At 41.8% G+C, this 16,783-nt stretch overlaps 1 protein-coding gene and 1 non-coding gene across 2 annotated transcripts; one reads left to right on the top strand and one right to left on the bottom strand.

Annotated features, from left to right (window-relative positions):
- Positions 1 to 8,717: 8,717 nt before the first annotated feature.
- LOC129765634 (uncharacterized) lies at positions 8,718 to 12,606 on the bottom strand. The gene is made up of 2 exons (XM_055766045.1): positions 12,090 to 12,606; positions 8,718 to 12,043 (listed from the first exon to the last, which is right to left on the bottom strand). Exons 1-2 carry the CDS (start codon positions 12,604 to 12,606, stop codon positions 8,718 to 8,720), a joined length of 3,843 nt encoding a protein of 1,280 aa, XP_055622020.1.
- A 1,889-nt stretch (positions 12,607 to 14,495) lies between these two features.
- LOC129772028 (U4 spliceosomal RNA) lies at positions 14,496 to 14,636 on the top strand. The gene has a single exon (XR_008742544.1). It is a non-coding gene; the product is annotated as a U4 spliceosomal RNA (small nuclear RNA).
- Positions 14,637 to 16,783: the final 2,147 nt, after the last annotated feature.

The raw sequence follows: 16,783 nt of genomic DNA, 5'->3' as shown, positions 1-16,783 counted from the left end.
TGCATTGAAAGCATCTCTCCATTTGCTTGGCCATACGAGGGGGAGCTTTCATCGGGCACACGGACCACCCCACTTTTATTTTACCCTTCTCCACCAGTTTATTCGCAGCTTGTTTCGAGAGCCGTATCGAGGCCGTTTGTGTCCCACCGTATGCCTTTCTCAGCCGGATTGTCATTGGCACATCGCCAAGGTCACATTGTGACTGTAACGCAGTTCTCAATTCCTCAACAGTCGTGATCTCGTCCAGATACCGGCACTCGATGGTTGATTCCTGAGAGAGAGCTCTCGCCTTCGCCTCCTCCCCTAGTGACTTCTCAATGAGTTGTTTGAAAGCAGAGCTCTTAACCGCTGGATCTTTTTTAAGCTCGAAGAGCATCTCGCCTTTCTGCGTGCGCCTAGTTTTCACGACGTTCTCGCCCAGTGTCTGCAACTCCGGATCGTCTCTCACTTTCCGAAGGATAGCTGCATACGATACTCCTGCTGACACTTCAACGATCAAAGCATCGCCCTTGATTCGCTCCACTCGAGGTCCGAGTTTCTTCTTTTCCTGCTCAACTTTTTTCTTCTTCTCCTTCTGTTTTTTGCGTTTTTCTGCCTGGTTATCGACAGTACGCCATTCACTGCTTTCACCTCCTTTCGCGTTACTCAGATCGTTCTTGGCCTTTTTCAGCTCTTCTTCTTCTCCTGGGGTGTCCCTCCTTCTCTTGTCCGATCGTGTGTTCAGAGGACCCTTCGGCGTCTCAAGTATCTCGACGGGTTTCTCATTCGCCTCGAGCAGAGCCTTTTCAGCACCCTCTGCTCTCATCTGCAGCTCCTTATGCTCGCGTTCAGCAACCATGACGACCGATCTGATGCTCGTCACCAGATGTTTTATTTTTAAGTGGACATTGTTTTTGTCCTTTACGAACTCGTAAAGTTCGTTGACCTTTTTCCTAACGTCCGTGATGCTGAGCCTCCCAAGTTGCCCTTCTTGGGATGCGCTTGAGGTCAGCGTAAACAACTGGCTCTGTACGGAGCCAAGATCTCCTTGGAATGCTTGGGCAGCAAACACTTCTTGTAGTTTTGTGTTGCTTGTACTCGTTGTGGCTACTCGAGTGACAGGTGACCTCAGCATTCGTCCGCTTCTCGCGAACACATTCTCCTCTCCATCGTTTGTTGGTGTGTTATTGCAACTATTCATATTTTTCTGGGTCCCAACTTCGGGCCGCTATCTCCGCTCGTTGTACATAGTCGCTACCAGTGATCCCATGGTTATCTATGCAAGCAGTGAGGCCATGCAGGGGTTGACACGGTCCTTCATGGGGACCGTGTTCAGAGCCAGATCAGCGCAAATCAGGAATGTGACATCTGACGCCTAGTACCTAGTGCCTGGGCCTAGACGAGCATCGAACGTACCCGAAGACTTGCCAAGTTATTACCGGGACGGGGGCAACCGCACTATTAGCCCAAACGCCATTTCAGGACGGTGTCACCCTTCCTTACTCAGGGAACAGGATAGTACGACTGTCAGCCTTTAGCGTCGTGTTGAAATCGTTTCCGTATCGTGTCCGTTATCTATGTCGTAACCAGTATGTCGTAATCAGGATCTTACTGGCGTCAATCCTGATGTGCTTGGCACTCCTTTCGTGGCTCCTGTACACGGTATTTCCCCCGTGCAATCTCCAATAGGCTTTACCGCGCCCTTACTCGCGTTGTCACCCGATTAGTCGCCTCATACGACAGGGACAGGGACCAAGACCCGAAGTGCTATTCTAGGCCGGCAACTCCACGGCCCACGTCACTTACACTTCACTTAATATTTTTGTGTCTATCCTCATTGTCACGGACAGTTGCGTGTAAAGATAAACTCCATGTATGTTTTAGAATGACAAGTTTGCTATTATACCTCGAAAATTCGATATTTCAATGTTAACTATTCGGGCTCTTCCCATGATTCATTTGTTTTGTGCGTTAGTTTGCTAAATCAAACGCTGATTCAAAGATGAGGAGGAATACTTGGTTGCTCGAGAATAAAGTAGTTGTTGAACATATGGGAATGTAATATTATTTTCCCTTCTATAAATTATTCTAGAGGTAAAACATGACTATTATGTATAATAATGAACATCTCGCATATTATTTCTCTTATTAGCTCTTTCTTACTCGTTTGAATAGTGTGAAGCATTTAGTATAGGTCAAGGTTAGAATCAGTGTGTAGGAACCATTTCTATAATTTTGTTGAATAATAATACCTTCTTTATTTCATAGAAAACCCGAATTTATCCACCTCACGATCAGTATAATCTGAGCAACTCTCATATGGGATTCTGAATTCCAATCCTTTTACCCTTCCCATTCTCGTGTAGTTTGATATATGGGACATGAAGTTTCATTCAATTATTTAAACAGAAACTGGTCGGCAACATTCGGTCAGAAGCATAATCTCCATATAAAACATCTGATGGGTTTCAAGGAATTTGCCAAAAGCAGAAAGTGATTCAGATTTTCTTTAGACGGATATCAAAATTACGGAAAAATAACTAGAGAAGAATTTAAAAACAGTATCTTGTGAATGCTTTGCAATGATAGACCCATTTTTTCCTTGTTTGAAGCTTATCACTTTTTTAACATTCTTTCATTCAAAGAATGACTTCAAAACAATATAGTTGAAAATATATATTACGTAAAAAGAAAAAAACAATGGCCTTATTTGTTAGAACTATCATCCTGATTCAGGTCTTGTGCACCAATTGCGAATGTTTCAATTACAAAAACCAGCTCTGCAATGATCGAAAAACATTACAGTTATTATTTTATATTTAAAATATTAACAAATCAATATTATACATAATCGATCATAATGATCGTTTTGGGCCAGTGGCCTCTATTGCCATTTTATGGGGTTGCAACTCTCTGTTAGTCAAATTTCTATTCATTCAGGATAACCGAAATTCGACATAGCGCATTTATTGAATCCAAATAAACAAATTTACGTTCTCTGGATACGTCAGGATTTCGTTCTAAAAATGCCACCAAGCGGGTAAACTGCTGTTTTTTTTATCTTTTCTTTCTCAAAAAGCAAGACAAGATTCAAAGTGTTAGCAAAAAAGCTAAATAAATCCGAAATTGAACCTACCCCATTCCGTGTGACTAGCTTTCACCATCTAAAACACAAGTGACAAATATACAGTAGAACCCCGATTATCCGCAGAATAGTCTGGCTAGGTCACCGCGGATCACGAAAATCGCGGATAACGCAATAAAGGACCAAAAAAAGAGATGCAAACACAAAAAAAAGATATTTCATCGTGATAACTATGTCATATCAATACAGGAATCATTAAACTATCCATCTATAAGCTCGTGTACAACAAAAGTCAAATGATGTGAAAGCCATGACCAAAACAAAAAAAAAAGCAAAATCATAATCAAATCACTGATAAATTCCGGGAAAGTCCATAGCATTACTATGGAACTCGCTTTCGCGGATAAACCGCACCGCGGAGACTAGAGGTTCCACTGTACTTGTTTTTCCCCGTGACGTGACAGTATATTCATAATAATACCGAGTTCGTCAAAGTTGTCACGAAGGATGAATTCTTCCGGATTCTACACACACGGTGGCAGCCGTAATAACGTTGTATACAATCCACTTCGTTTTGACCATGAAGTGACGTTCGTGATCAGGCCCATTGTAATTCATTTTTTAATGACTGAAAGAATACCCAATTTAACAGTGATTAGATTGTAAGTCTTAATATTATAAAACAGAATAGTTTCTAATTTAAATGTTGTAGTAAGCCATAGAACGAACCGGTTAAATCCATATATTTTCATTTTATCATAAACAGCCCAGCAAACATTAAATCGCATAACAAGCGTATACATAACATCATATGCCCTAAAATTTGGTTGGCATATAAAGCGCCTAACTGGCATATGCATGCAAAAGTGGAGGCCATATACATACATGACAAATGCTTACCGCATTTGTTTGGATGAATATGAAACTTTGACCGGCTATAATAGCTATTGAATTGCGATCTAATATAAATATATTCATGAATTGTCAAAGCACCAAATACAACTTTTGCCATACTCATATACGATTTATTACAGACATAGAAACAAAACAAATGGCGCAAAATATTTTCGTTAAATGTTTGTTATAACCTCACGAATCGCCATTTTTATATATGAGTATTTATGTTCGTAGAAATAATAATTGATTGATTGACTTATGTTGGGCGTGGAATATGAATGTTCAAAATGACACAGATTGATGTTTGGTGAAAACTGCTCCAATGTGGGTTCGAACTCCGGTCGTCTGGATTATCATCCACCAGCTATCTCGCGCGGCTATCTGAAGCTATCTGAATTTAAGTCAACAGCGGTTAAAAGTGCATCAGCATTTCATTGACATTTCAATATGATGTAATATGTTCTTTATTAGGATCTAATATGATTTACTGTTTCATGATTTTCTTCAGCATGCAACACGATTTACTACAGTACTGAATCGATTTAAATTATACGCTTATACGACACACAAACTGCATCAGCGTAATATACGCATATGATGCGGATTAAAATATTTTACGACATTGTACATCATAAAATTGATGTTTATTATACCGAATTGCGACTTAATTTGATAATAGTATTTTAAATCAAGTTTTTAAATTTAATGCGATTTCAAATATACACGATACATACTTTGATTGATATTATATGCGATTATGATTTATTCGGATTTCTTGTAAGACTTGGCACGTGCAAAATTATACGATTTAATGTTTGCTGGGAGCAGTGGGATAAAAACATTGCTGACCGCGGCTGTAATGAAAAATCTGATTCGGCCCGCATCATGCCTATACCTGGCCACCACTGCTCTAAAGAATCAGTTGTGATATTAATTTTATAGCTATATCATCAGGGCATTAAGCATTTCAAGATATTATTACAAAGTGTCCGAAATATGATTCAGAACGGTACTTACGGTTGGTAATATTCTCAGCAAATATGTACATTTCACTAATGTTTGCATCATCAAAGATTGGGTACTTTCTTTTAATAAGCCATTTTCTGGGTGAACGTTTCAGATACGGTTCCTCGTGGTGGGCAGTGTTTCCAATTTTCCAGTTTAAACTGGATTCTTCCAGTTTTTTCCTCGATCCAGTTAAACAGTCAAACCCTAAAATCTTCCAGTTTTTTTAAAATATTGTCCAGTTTTATCCTGTTTTTTCTATATTTGTGCTTAAGTTTTACCAATTCTATGTAAAATAAATTCACAAAATTTGGATTTTTGACATTTTTGTTCGATCGATCCAAGGTGTATATCCTTGAGTTCATATAAATATTATTTGCTCTAGGTCCTCCAAATCTTTCTAAAGTTCAGTAGATCATAGGGTCAATGTGCTCCATTGACTTTAATTGATATGAATGTAAAACCTAATAAGAATGTAAAACCTAAGTAATCTTGCTTCCGTTTACATCCGTTTACATTAATCGACCATTCGACGAAATGAAAATCCAAAAATCTCATGTGTCACAACATGCGGCAAAATTTGTCTTTGTGTAACTTTTTTTTTTATCTCATTTATTTATTTATTAGGCTCATTAGCATTTTAGCTGTAACAGAGCCGGGTTTTAATCGTGTACATGTACATATGTTTATGTTTCTATAAATTGTAAATTACATCGAATCAATTATTGTAAATTACACAGTAGTTAGTAGTAGCCATTTAGGCGTTAAGTATTCTGTTCCATTACATTATGGTAAATCACACAGTAGTAGCCATTTAGGCGTAAGGGTATTCTATCTGTTCTTCCATTGTTCAGCAGACCGGACAGCGAAGACAGTTGATATTGATCATTGTTGAGTTATTTATAGAACAGCAGCCCGATGTGTCTTGCAGAGCAGAGCATTGTATGGATGAGTCGATCTCATTTCGACCGTGGATCGATTTCCATCGCTGATGATGGTTGCGTGGACGTAGTTATTCTATAACAACACAAAGATGGTCAATTGAGGGCCCTGAGTTTGAACTCAAGATCGATCGCTTGGTAAGCGAACGCGTAACCAAGTGGCTACGAAGACCCCCTTTGTGTAACTTGAAACGGCGGAAAGTTGTCTGTGGGGACCCCTGAGAAGGTAACCAAGAAAACATCTCTTTAACCAATATTCTCTGCAATATGTCGCGCGTACTCTGTATCGAAATTCAATCGCGACACCGGAAGGTTATCTTTTTTTACGTAATAGCCATGGATAACAGCTATTAAAGCCATACTCCTGTCGTATCTGCTTGTCTGCATTTTTGACGTAGGACTACGTCTAACCGGAAGATATAGGGGGTGAAATGGAAATCTAGGCACTGAACAAGTAGGAAAAAATGCAAGATTTGGAACGCTTATAACTCGAGCATTTCTCAATAGATCGCAAAGGTTTTTGCATCAATTGATAGGAAATATATCTACGCTTCTATCATTACGAATAACATTTCATTTTTCTTGAGATAAATAATTGAATAAATGTGAAATATCAAACATTGTCAAAATGCACTATGTGCCCATTTTTGATAGGTCCATTTTGTGCTCCTCAAATCGTACCGACCAAACCGGGCAACCAGAGCAGCAACGAAAAAGAATGAAGCACGATTGTGAAGGAAAAAGAAAAAATGAACGAAACATTGGTCGCAGTCTCACACATGTGTAATTCTCGAGCCAGCCAGTCAGCTTAAAAATCCCCGCTCCGCTGCCGTAACGATCATTCTCATTCAAACCGTACACCACATCGGTTCGCATCACAACACATCAACAAACCAACCCAAGCAGCCATGTCTGGACATGGTAAAGGAGGAAAAGTGAAAGGAAAGGCAAAATCCCGCTCGAACCGTGTTGATCTGGAGTTCCCCGCAAGGGTAGCTAGGCCGAGCCCGTTAGTACCAGTGCACCAGTCCACCTAGCCGGCGTTATATAGTTTCGGCCGCTGAAGTGATCGAGTTGACTGACAAAGCTGCTCGCGACGATAAGAAAACCTGCATTCAGAACAGACCACATTCGGTTCGGTGGACATCAAGACAACAACAGGCAGTTGCAGCGAGTGGCAAACGCAATCGCAAAACGGCAGCATGTAGCAGAAGAAAAACGTTTGTTCTTTATACAAACTGCTTTGGTGGCAAATCCAGAACAATAGAGTTCAATAGAGTTACCTCCAATCCGATACTGAGTGGTGGTAATGCGACGTGCCATTGAATGTAATTTACTGTAAAATATGTCACAAGCTGGATGGGAAGAAATTTTCCAACTGTGAAAGCTGTGGCGAGTGGCAAATGCAATTGCTAAACAGAAAGGTTTAGCCGAACAAGATGGGGATATCGAGTGATAACAAAACAATAAACTCTTTAGATTGAAGATAATTTTGTGATCCTGAAAAGGACCCTTTTTAGCCTGCATGTGAATCCAACGAGCGAACAAATCGTAATGAATGTATTTTTTTGCCATCGCTCCCTTTTAACGCTCATTCGTTCGTCTCGTTGGACTCGCCCCTCTGGCTGAGTCTGCCGATTTGTCTCTATCCTGTGAGTGTGTACCGCTAGGGTATAAAACACGCGGACCCCAAAAAAATATCTTATTTTCTTTCAAACCGTAAACCCGTGTGGTTGTACCGCATCGGCATCGTGGACGTAACAAAGGAGGACAAGTTGAGGGAAAGGCAAAGTCTCACTCGAACCGTGCAGGTCTCCAGTTCCCTGTTGGTCGCATTCACTGATTGCTCCGCAAGGGTAACTAGGCCGAACAGATTGGTGCCGGAGCACCAGTATACCTAACAGCGATTATAGAGTTTCGTCCGTCGGAGTGCTTGAGTTGGCTTGCAAAGCTGCTCACGACAATCAGAAAACCCGCATCAAGAACAGAGCAGCTTCGGTTCGGCGCTCATCAAGGCAACAATTAGTTTCAGTGAGTGGCAAAGTGTTTCTCCGGCACGTCGCATTAAATGTAATTTACTGAACAAGCTGGATGGGAAGAAATTTTCCAACTGTGAAAGCTGTGGCGAGTGGTAAACGCAATAGCTAAACAGGAAGGTTTAACCGAACAAGATGGGAATATCGAGTGATAACAAAAACACAACACCAAAGGTTCTTTTCAGAACCATCAACATATTCATAAAGAGTAAACAGTAAACTAATCCATTTTTCAGGTAGATAGGTAGGTATTCACGTAGGAGAAGAAAATAAAACAATATATTTAAAATATATATTTAACAAAAGCTGTCCCCTTTGTATAGTCCTACGTCACTCCGGTTATGTCCCCGACATTACCCACCCGTTGTTCTCGAAGTCAGAACAAACACCGTTCTTCAGTTGCGTTACTAAGCAGCTACAAACTATAATTTATTTTTAAGTATTTAGTGAACATTATAAAGGTAAGTATAATTAATTTCTTACATTATCGGTATTTTCTTCCGTTTTCAGATTTTCTCCGTCACTTTTCAATCAGAAGGGTTAATTCCAGAAAAACTACTACAGCAAGAGTTCATGTTAGGATATAAAATTACTATTAAATAATGCTTCTTAAATACCTGAATTCAATTAAATTGTCCACTTACTGCGTGGCAAATTTGAAGCGTACAGTATGTATTATAATGCAAATGAACACTTCCGAACGTGAACCGAATAACTAGTACAATGTTGAGGAGTGAAAATAACAAAATGGCGTAACTATGGATACGGAAGTTTCTAGACCCGTTTCGCCCGACTCGCTCGCGATGGTTCAGGTTGGTTCATCATCTTTTCGCCGCGACGAGGGGTCTCGGCAACATTCCCCGACCCGTGAACCACTTCTGTATCCGGAGCGACGTTTTCCGGACTCCCTTCATTTCCTCGTACGTCCAAAACTGCAAGTTTCACCGCCGGCCTTGCGAACACTCCCCTGGCAGTTTGCACAATAGCACGCCTCACTTGCCCAGATGTATCCGGAAAGGTCTTCAATATTCGTCCTCGTTCCCAACGACTCCTCGCCTGCTCATCGATGATTATCACCAGATCTCCAGGTTCCAGCGGCTTAGTTGCTTCGAACCACTTCGTGCGTCTTGTTAGAGTCGGAAGATATTCGCGTACCCATCTACGCCAAAACTCGTCCCTGATGTGTTGCGCAAGTTTCCAGCTATCTTGTAACATGTTTCCGTTCACCTGATCAGTACTTGGTTGTTTGATTCCGGTCGACCCGTACAGGAGGAAGTGGTTCGGCGTGAGTGCCTCTGCCTCGGGTGCCTCCAAAGGAACGTACGTTAAAGGTCGCGAGTTGATAATAGCCTCAGCCTCCAACATGATAGTTTCCAATACCTCATCACTAGGACGTCGTGGACTATCCGATATCGCCTTCATTGCTGTCTTCACGGACTTCACCATACGCTCCCATGGTCCTCCCATGTGCGGAGCTGCCGGAACGTTGAAGTGCCACTGGGTATTCGCATTTGTAAAAGTGGCGGCGCAGTCCTCGATGATTTCCTGGATTTTCTGTTTCTCTTCAGACAACTGGCGATTGGCTCCCACGAAATTCGTACCATTGTCCGAAAATACTTCCAATGGTGCACCTCTTCTGGCCACAAATCTCCTGAATGCCATCACGCAGGCAGTCGACGACAGACTGTGGGCTAGCTCGAGATGGACAGCCCGTACCGTAAGACAGGTGAACAGACAGATCCACCTCTTCACTACACTGCGCCCGACTTTAACTTCGAACGGCCCCATGTAATCTACGCCGACGTACGTGAACGGTCGGATGAAGGGTGTTAGGCGCACTCTGGGCAGTGGTCCCATTTGCGGTGCCTTGGGGACTGCCTTCTTTATTTTGCAATGCTGACAGTTTCGGCCAACTTTCCGTACTAGCACTCGAAGCTTGGGTATGTAGAATTGCTGCTGCAGTTCGTTGCAGACTGTTTCGCCATTAGCGTGTAGAAACCGTTGGTGAAAGGAATGTACCAAAAGAAGGGTAATATGATGATCCCTAGGCATCACAACCGGATATTTCGTTGCATATGGAATGTTTGGTGCGTTTCCGATCCGGCTTCCAACTCGAATAACTCCGAATTCATCCATGAACGGAACCAGTGAATACAATGAACTGCTTCTGTCAACGCTGCTGCCGTTACTCAGATCGTGAATTTCCTTTGTATAAACCTGTGATTGAGCCTGGCGCCATAGTGCCTGCTCGGCTTTCGCGAAATCTTCCTGGCTTAATCCATGCTGCAAATTTTCCTCACGCAGAATTCCCTTGAAGGTTTTCACTGCCCGGTGAACATAGGCCATTGTTCGAATCAACCGATTCCAATTCGAGAATCGTTCAACATTGATTACTTCTTCAGCCGTTCGGTGTACGGCCACCATGCGAAGTTCTTCACACGCCGCATTCACTTCCGATTCAATAATTGCTGTTGATTGCTTCGGCCACTGCTTCTTCGGGCCCCATAGAAACGGTGGGCCTTTGAACCAACGACTTTCTGGGTCAAACGATGGTCCTGAATTCCTCTTGGTGGCATCGTCAGCCACGTTGAGCTTAGAGGGAACGTAATGCCATTCGTCAACGTTGATTAATGAAAGAATTTCACCCACACGGAATGAAACGAACTGGTGATATCGACGGCTATCCGATCGAAGCCACGCCAAGACTGTTGCTGAATCGGTCCATAGGAAGCGTCTCTTAAGTTTGAGTGTTAGTGCTGAACAATCGTTTTGCAGCAGACGTGCTCCCACCATGGCAGCCTGAAGCTCCAGACGAGGGATTGACAGCGTTCGAAGTGGGGACACTTTCGTTTTTGCTGCGACTAACGAACACCAGGTTCCTCCATAGTACGATATCCTCAAATAGACTACACACGCGCAGGCGGCAACGCTTGCATCTGTGAACACGTGGATTTCGATTTCGTTAATCTCCTGCGGAAGGTAGTTTCCGAGAAAGCATCGAGGGACTTTCACTTCGTTCGTTTTCGTATAGAGTTCCATCCATCTGGCCCATAGATCATGTAACTGCTCCGCTATGGGTTCATCCCAATTAGTTCCTGTGCGCCATATCTCCTGCATCAATATTTTGCCTTGCACCACGAAATGCGCCACAAATCCCAGTGGATCGTACAACTTCATCACGGTTCGTAGGACTTGTCGCTTTGTTGGGACCACTCCACCATTGTTTGAGACGCTTTCCAACCCTGTCTGATCGAAAGTGAAGTGATCTGCTGTAGGGACCCACATCACACCTAAAACACGCTCGTACATAGAATCTTTCTCTAGGTTCATGGACTTGCTGCTCAATGACTCAGTTTCACCTAGAAGGTCGAGCACCTCTTGCGAGTTGGAAAGAATTTTCCCGAATTCGAATCCTGCTGCTGCGTGAATTAACCGTACTTGCTGGACAAGCTGAACAGCTTCCTCGACCAAGTTGACGCTATCGAGAAAATCATCAACATAATGATTCTTAACTATTGCCTCTACTGCTCTGGGAAACAATTTCACGTAATCATAAGCATTTTTGTTCTTTACAAATTGTGCCGTGCATGGCGAACTGGTTGCCCCGAACATCGCGACATTTATGACGTAGACTTGGATGTCATCCTCCGAGCTGGTACGCCATAGGAAACACTGCGACCATTTGTCTGCGTCCCGAATAAGAATCCTCAGGAACATTCCGCGGATGTCGGAACATACCGCAATCTTGCCTTCCCTGAAACGTAGCAAAACTTCTACGAGAGACACGAGTAGATCCGGGCCCTTGAGTAGCATATCGTTGAATGAGACACCACCTGCCTTCGCTGCAGCATCCCACACCATTCGTATTTTGTTGAGTTTCTTGGGATTTATAACCACTCCTAACGGGAGATACCACACCCGCTGTGGATTAATCTTTTTCAAATCTTCCGGGGATACTTTACAGATATACTGCTTCTGTTCGAAGTTCTCCATTTGCTCGTTCACTCTTCTACGCAGTTCAGGATCTTTAGCCAGCCGTTTCTCTAAACCTTTCATTCTGCTGAGCGCCATTGGAAAGCTGTCCGGGAAGTTCACAACATCTGTTCGGAAAAGCAAACCCGTCTCCATACGACTTCCCTTTCGTACAGTCGTGGCTTCCAGAATGCTTCGATTGTCCTTTTCCCTCCACTTGAGCATTCTTGGTGAGCCATTTCTCCATCTGTTCACGCTTACTTTTCACGCTAACTTCGCTTTTCCTGCTCGACGAATCCTTTCCATCTTCAGCCTGCATCAACAACTGGTATCTTTGCCACAGGTACTCTTCTTCCTCTTCAATCCGCTTTTTCCTCAGATTTCGTTGTTCCTCGAGAAGTTGTAGACTGAGCTGCAGTTTATGAGACTTTTGGCTGCTCTTGCTAACGGACGATTCGTTGAATGATGCATCAGACTTCGATGCACCATCACAATTCTCCATGCAATCATTACACTTGAAACTCCTATCTGGTTCTGCAATCGACTCGCTTACACCCGCGCACTGGAAGTGTTCCCATCGCTCGCACAAATCGCAACACACCATATCATCTTCACTATCGGCTCGACTACATTTGTAGCAATTTCTTGCATTGCTCGCGGGGGTATTATTCTTCCCGGATTTGTTCGGCATAATAGAATCAAAATGATTACCCTAATGGGTCAATCAACACACTAATAATTAACTTAATAACTACTGTAATAACTGGCAGCTCTCGACCGGCTCAAGTAATGGATAAACTGGGCCCCGACTTTATCTCCTGCGACCTCTGTCGCCTCGGTGCTATCGTTTAAATCCGGTGTGGTTCGGTTTACGTCTTCAACTGTAGGTTGATTTATTCCTCTTCCTGGCAGGCAACGGACGGGCAAGATATCATCCAACTCAGGACGATAATCTTGTAGAATGTTCTCGAAGTCAGAACAAACACCGTTCTTCAGTTGCGTTACTAAGCAGCTACAAGCTATAATTTATTTTTAGGTATTTAGTGAACATTATAAAGGTAAGTATAATTAATCTCTTACATTATCGGTATTTTCTTCCGTTTTCAGATTTTCTCCGTCACTTTTCAACCAGAAGGGTTAATTCCAGAAAAACTACTACAGCAAGAGTTCATGTTAGGATATAAAATTACTATTAAATAATGCTTCTTAAATACCTGAATTCAATTAAATTGTCCACTTACTGCGTGGCAAATTTGAAGCGTACAGTATGTATTATAATGCAAATGAACACTTCCGAACGTGAACCGAATAACTAGTACAATGTTGAGGAGTGAAAATAACAAAATGTCGTAACTATGGATACGGAAGTTTCTAGACCCGTTTCGCCCGACTCGCTCGCGATGGTTCAGTTTGGTTCACCATCTTTTCGCCGCGACGAGGGGTCTCGGCAACACCCGTCTTTATTGTTTTCTTGCATGCACACGCGACAACTTGCGTTTGTCACCCGCATAGGATTTTGCGTTTCTCTACACTGACACTTATATTTAAATATTTTTGTGTGTTATTCCATCCACACTTTTAATCATCCAAATAGAGATTCGAATAACATTTAAATTGATAGTGTCGAACGAACTTCTCCAAAATTAATAAAATTTGAACAGGTTCCTCATATTTCCCACACCTCCTTAGGGGCTTTGGACCCTTTGCTCTGGTTCTCAATAGTTCCAAGATCTTTTTCGGACATGCTTCTATAGAGATCCGTCATTCGCAGGTGGAGTTTCTTTTTATTCCACATTCTTCGTGAGTGCAACAAAGCAACAAAGATAGTCAAAAGAAACGCTACAGAAATGTCAAAATTCGAGTTAGGAAGAAAAGAACAGAGGCGTTACTTTAGGTTTGATCCAGTGTTCTATAACCAGAAACCGTGTCCCCATGCACCTCAATTAATCACTTTGTCGAGCAATAAATACGATATTTTCAAAGTTTTATCCAAATAAAACCATGTTTTCCAAAGGTTGTAGAAGAAAAGATGCTCAAATATTGTTTCAAAGTAATGTTCGAGTAGTGGGAAACGTTATTTTGATATGCTCGAACGGTTAATTAATGGTTTATATCGCCATTTTATGAACTACATGTAAATACTACACGAAGATTCAAAGGAAATCCTTTTTTTTCAAGCATTGGAATAAGTAAAAAAATCATTCTAGAAAAAATCGAAGCCGAACTTGCTAAAATAAGCCGATTTCACAGAATCCAGTTTTCTTCCAGCTATTTCAAGAGCAATCTTCCAGTTTTTTGAAAAATATTGTTGGCAACCTTGGTGGTGGGCCACATGTGCTTCTCGCGCGCGCTTCGTTTGTTTACATTTTTCTTCCACTGTGCGCGCGCTCCCGCTCACAGCAGCAGCAGCGGTCTGTCTTCTTTTAAGCGATCCATCATCAGGTGGGAGAGCGGGTTTTTCCGCTGCCAACCAAGTTAGTGGCGTATTTCTTTTACGCTCTTGCTTTTTTTCTGCTATCCATCGCTAGCGCTACCGGGCGCGCTCCGAGCCATAGCGAGCACATTTTTCCTTCGCTCTTTAGCTTTGCGCAGTGGCGATATCGTAACCAATGAGGTTTTACCGAGGTGCGATTATTGCTAGTTGAAAACTAATACCAATACCCCGCCTTGAGGACGTGAAATACCGTCCGCTATGGCAATTTTTGCAAGCTTCGAAAGAGGCGCCTAACCGTTGGGAAAATGGGATGACGTTGCAGAGTGGGATCGAGAAAACCGTTTCCAGAGAGAGAGAAGGCGGGAAACGACAGTTCGCGCGCCGTTTGGTACATTCATCCATTACTCTTGTAACGATTTATTTATTTGTTATTGGCTGATGCGATTGGAAGGGAGGTAGATGTTAACCTTTTTTTAATGTTTGTGAGCCGCGAGATGGATGCTGTGTGTGTTAGGTTAGCATTTCACGATATGCGTAATTTCAATGAGTTTTAATGCTCTTATTCGTAAACGTTGTTTAGTTGTGTTTTGGAGACGATGTTTATGAGATATGTTCAAGGTTCAAGTTTTGTTTACTTCATTTTTCATGTATTCGCAGTTCAATAGCGGAATACGAGTTCGAGTTCACTACCTAACTTCAAAGAAGTTAATCAAAAAAACAGAAAGTGGGTTATATCTATGGTATAACCGCAAGGGTGACGTAGGACTATCGTTGATTTAGAGATCATTTGTTTGAAGTTGAATCTGAATTCATTCTGAATGAATGTATATTTGGAGTCCTTCGAAAACGAGAGCGTTACGTTGGAGACACAAGGTTTTATGCATCCAATATTGGATACGGAAATATCCTACTGATGGGGAAGAATAATCTTCAGAAGCTATCCTGTTAATTGCGATTGATTGAAAAATCACAAAACCAAATGTATTTGGTCACAGTGTTACATGGATAGAAAACATCAAAATAAACTCTTTCACATGAATGTAATTTTAAATTCCCAGAGGAACTGACAGATTATTTTCAGTAACGATTAGATATCTCCACATTTTCCTCGATACTGGAAGCCCACCAGTGGTTTATGCTAACTCGATAACCATCTGTTAATAGCACTTGATTGAAACATATTTGATCACAGTGTTACATGGATAGAAAACATCAAAATAAATTCTTTCACATGAATGTATTTTTAAATTCCCAGAGGAACTGACAGATTATTTTCAGTAACAATTAGATATTTCCACAGTTTCCTCGATACTGGAAGCCCACCAGTGGTTTACGCTAACTCGATAACCACCTGTTAATATCACTTGATTGAAACATATTTGGTCACAGTGTTACATGGATAGAAAACATTCAAATAAACTCTTTCACATGAATGTATTTTTAAATTCCTAGAGGAACTGGCAGATTATTTACCGGATCATTCTCGATGCTGAATGGCATCCAAACGGAAAGAATTCCGTGCGTGTATGTGTGTGTGTAGCGGCTGCTTCGATGGTCACCTTCTCTTCTCCTGAAGGATCGGCTTCTCTGTGCTCCTCACAGTTTCAAATAAACTGCTTGCGTTTCAGGGCAGATCTCGATCCTTCGTCATCCAGCACCCTCAGCAACGATGTTGTCTTGTCGATGTCCTCACGAAAAATGAATGCGTCTCACCACCAGAATATCGCTTAAGTATGCTTTTGGTGCGTGATTGAATCGAGAGAAGGTGTGGTTTACGATGGCAATTTGGAAGGCAAACTAGAGGGAAATGAACTCTCTGAGCTCGGAACTTTCGGCGACTGAGCAATAATCGATTGCGGGCGCATACAATATTGGATACGGAAATATCCTACTGATGGAGAAGAATAATCTTTAGAAGCTATCCTGTTAATTGCGATTGATTGAAAAATCACAAAACCAAATGTATTTGGTCACAGTGTTACATGGATAGAAAACATTAAAATAAACTCTTTCACATGAATGTATTTTTAAATTCCCAGAGGAACTGACGATTATTTTCAGTAACGATTAGATATCTCCACATTTTCCTCGATACTGGAAGCCCACCAGTGGTTTATGCTAACTCGATAACCATCTGTTAATAGCACTTGATTGAAACATATTTGGTCACAGTGTTACATGGATAAAAAAGACGGGTGGGTAATGTTGGGGACATAACCGGAGTGACGTAGGACTATACAAAGGGGACAGTTTTTGTTAAATATATATTTTAAATATATTTATTTTCTTCTCCTACGTGAATACCTACCTATCCACCTGAAAAATGGATTAGTTTACTGTTTACTCTTTATGAACATGTTGGTGGTTCTGAAAAGAACCTTTGGTGTTGTGTTTTGTTATCACGCGATATCCCCATCTTGTTCGGTTAAACCTT

Source organism: Toxorhynchites rutilus, chromosome 2, assembly GCF_029784135.1.
Source record: "Toxorhynchites rutilus septentrionalis strain SRP chromosome 2, ASM2978413v1, whole genome shotgun sequence".
NCBI classification, from domain to species: Eukaryota; Metazoa; Arthropoda; class Insecta; order Diptera; family Culicidae; genus Toxorhynchites; species Toxorhynchites rutilus.
The sequence above is the reverse complement of the archived record's forward strand: the minus strand, read 5'-3'. Positions and strand labels throughout refer to the sequence as shown.

Excerpts from the sequence above, each read along its gene's own strand:
- LOC129765634 (XM_055766045.1), bottom strand. The coding sequence starts at position 12,606 with ATGCCGAACAAATCCGGGAAGAATAATACCCCCGCGAGCAATGCAAGA. Across the intron at positions 12,044-12,089 it reads GCATTCTGGAAGCCACGACT|ATGTTGTGAACTTCCCGGAC; the intron begins GTACGAAAGGGA and ends TTTTCCGAACAG.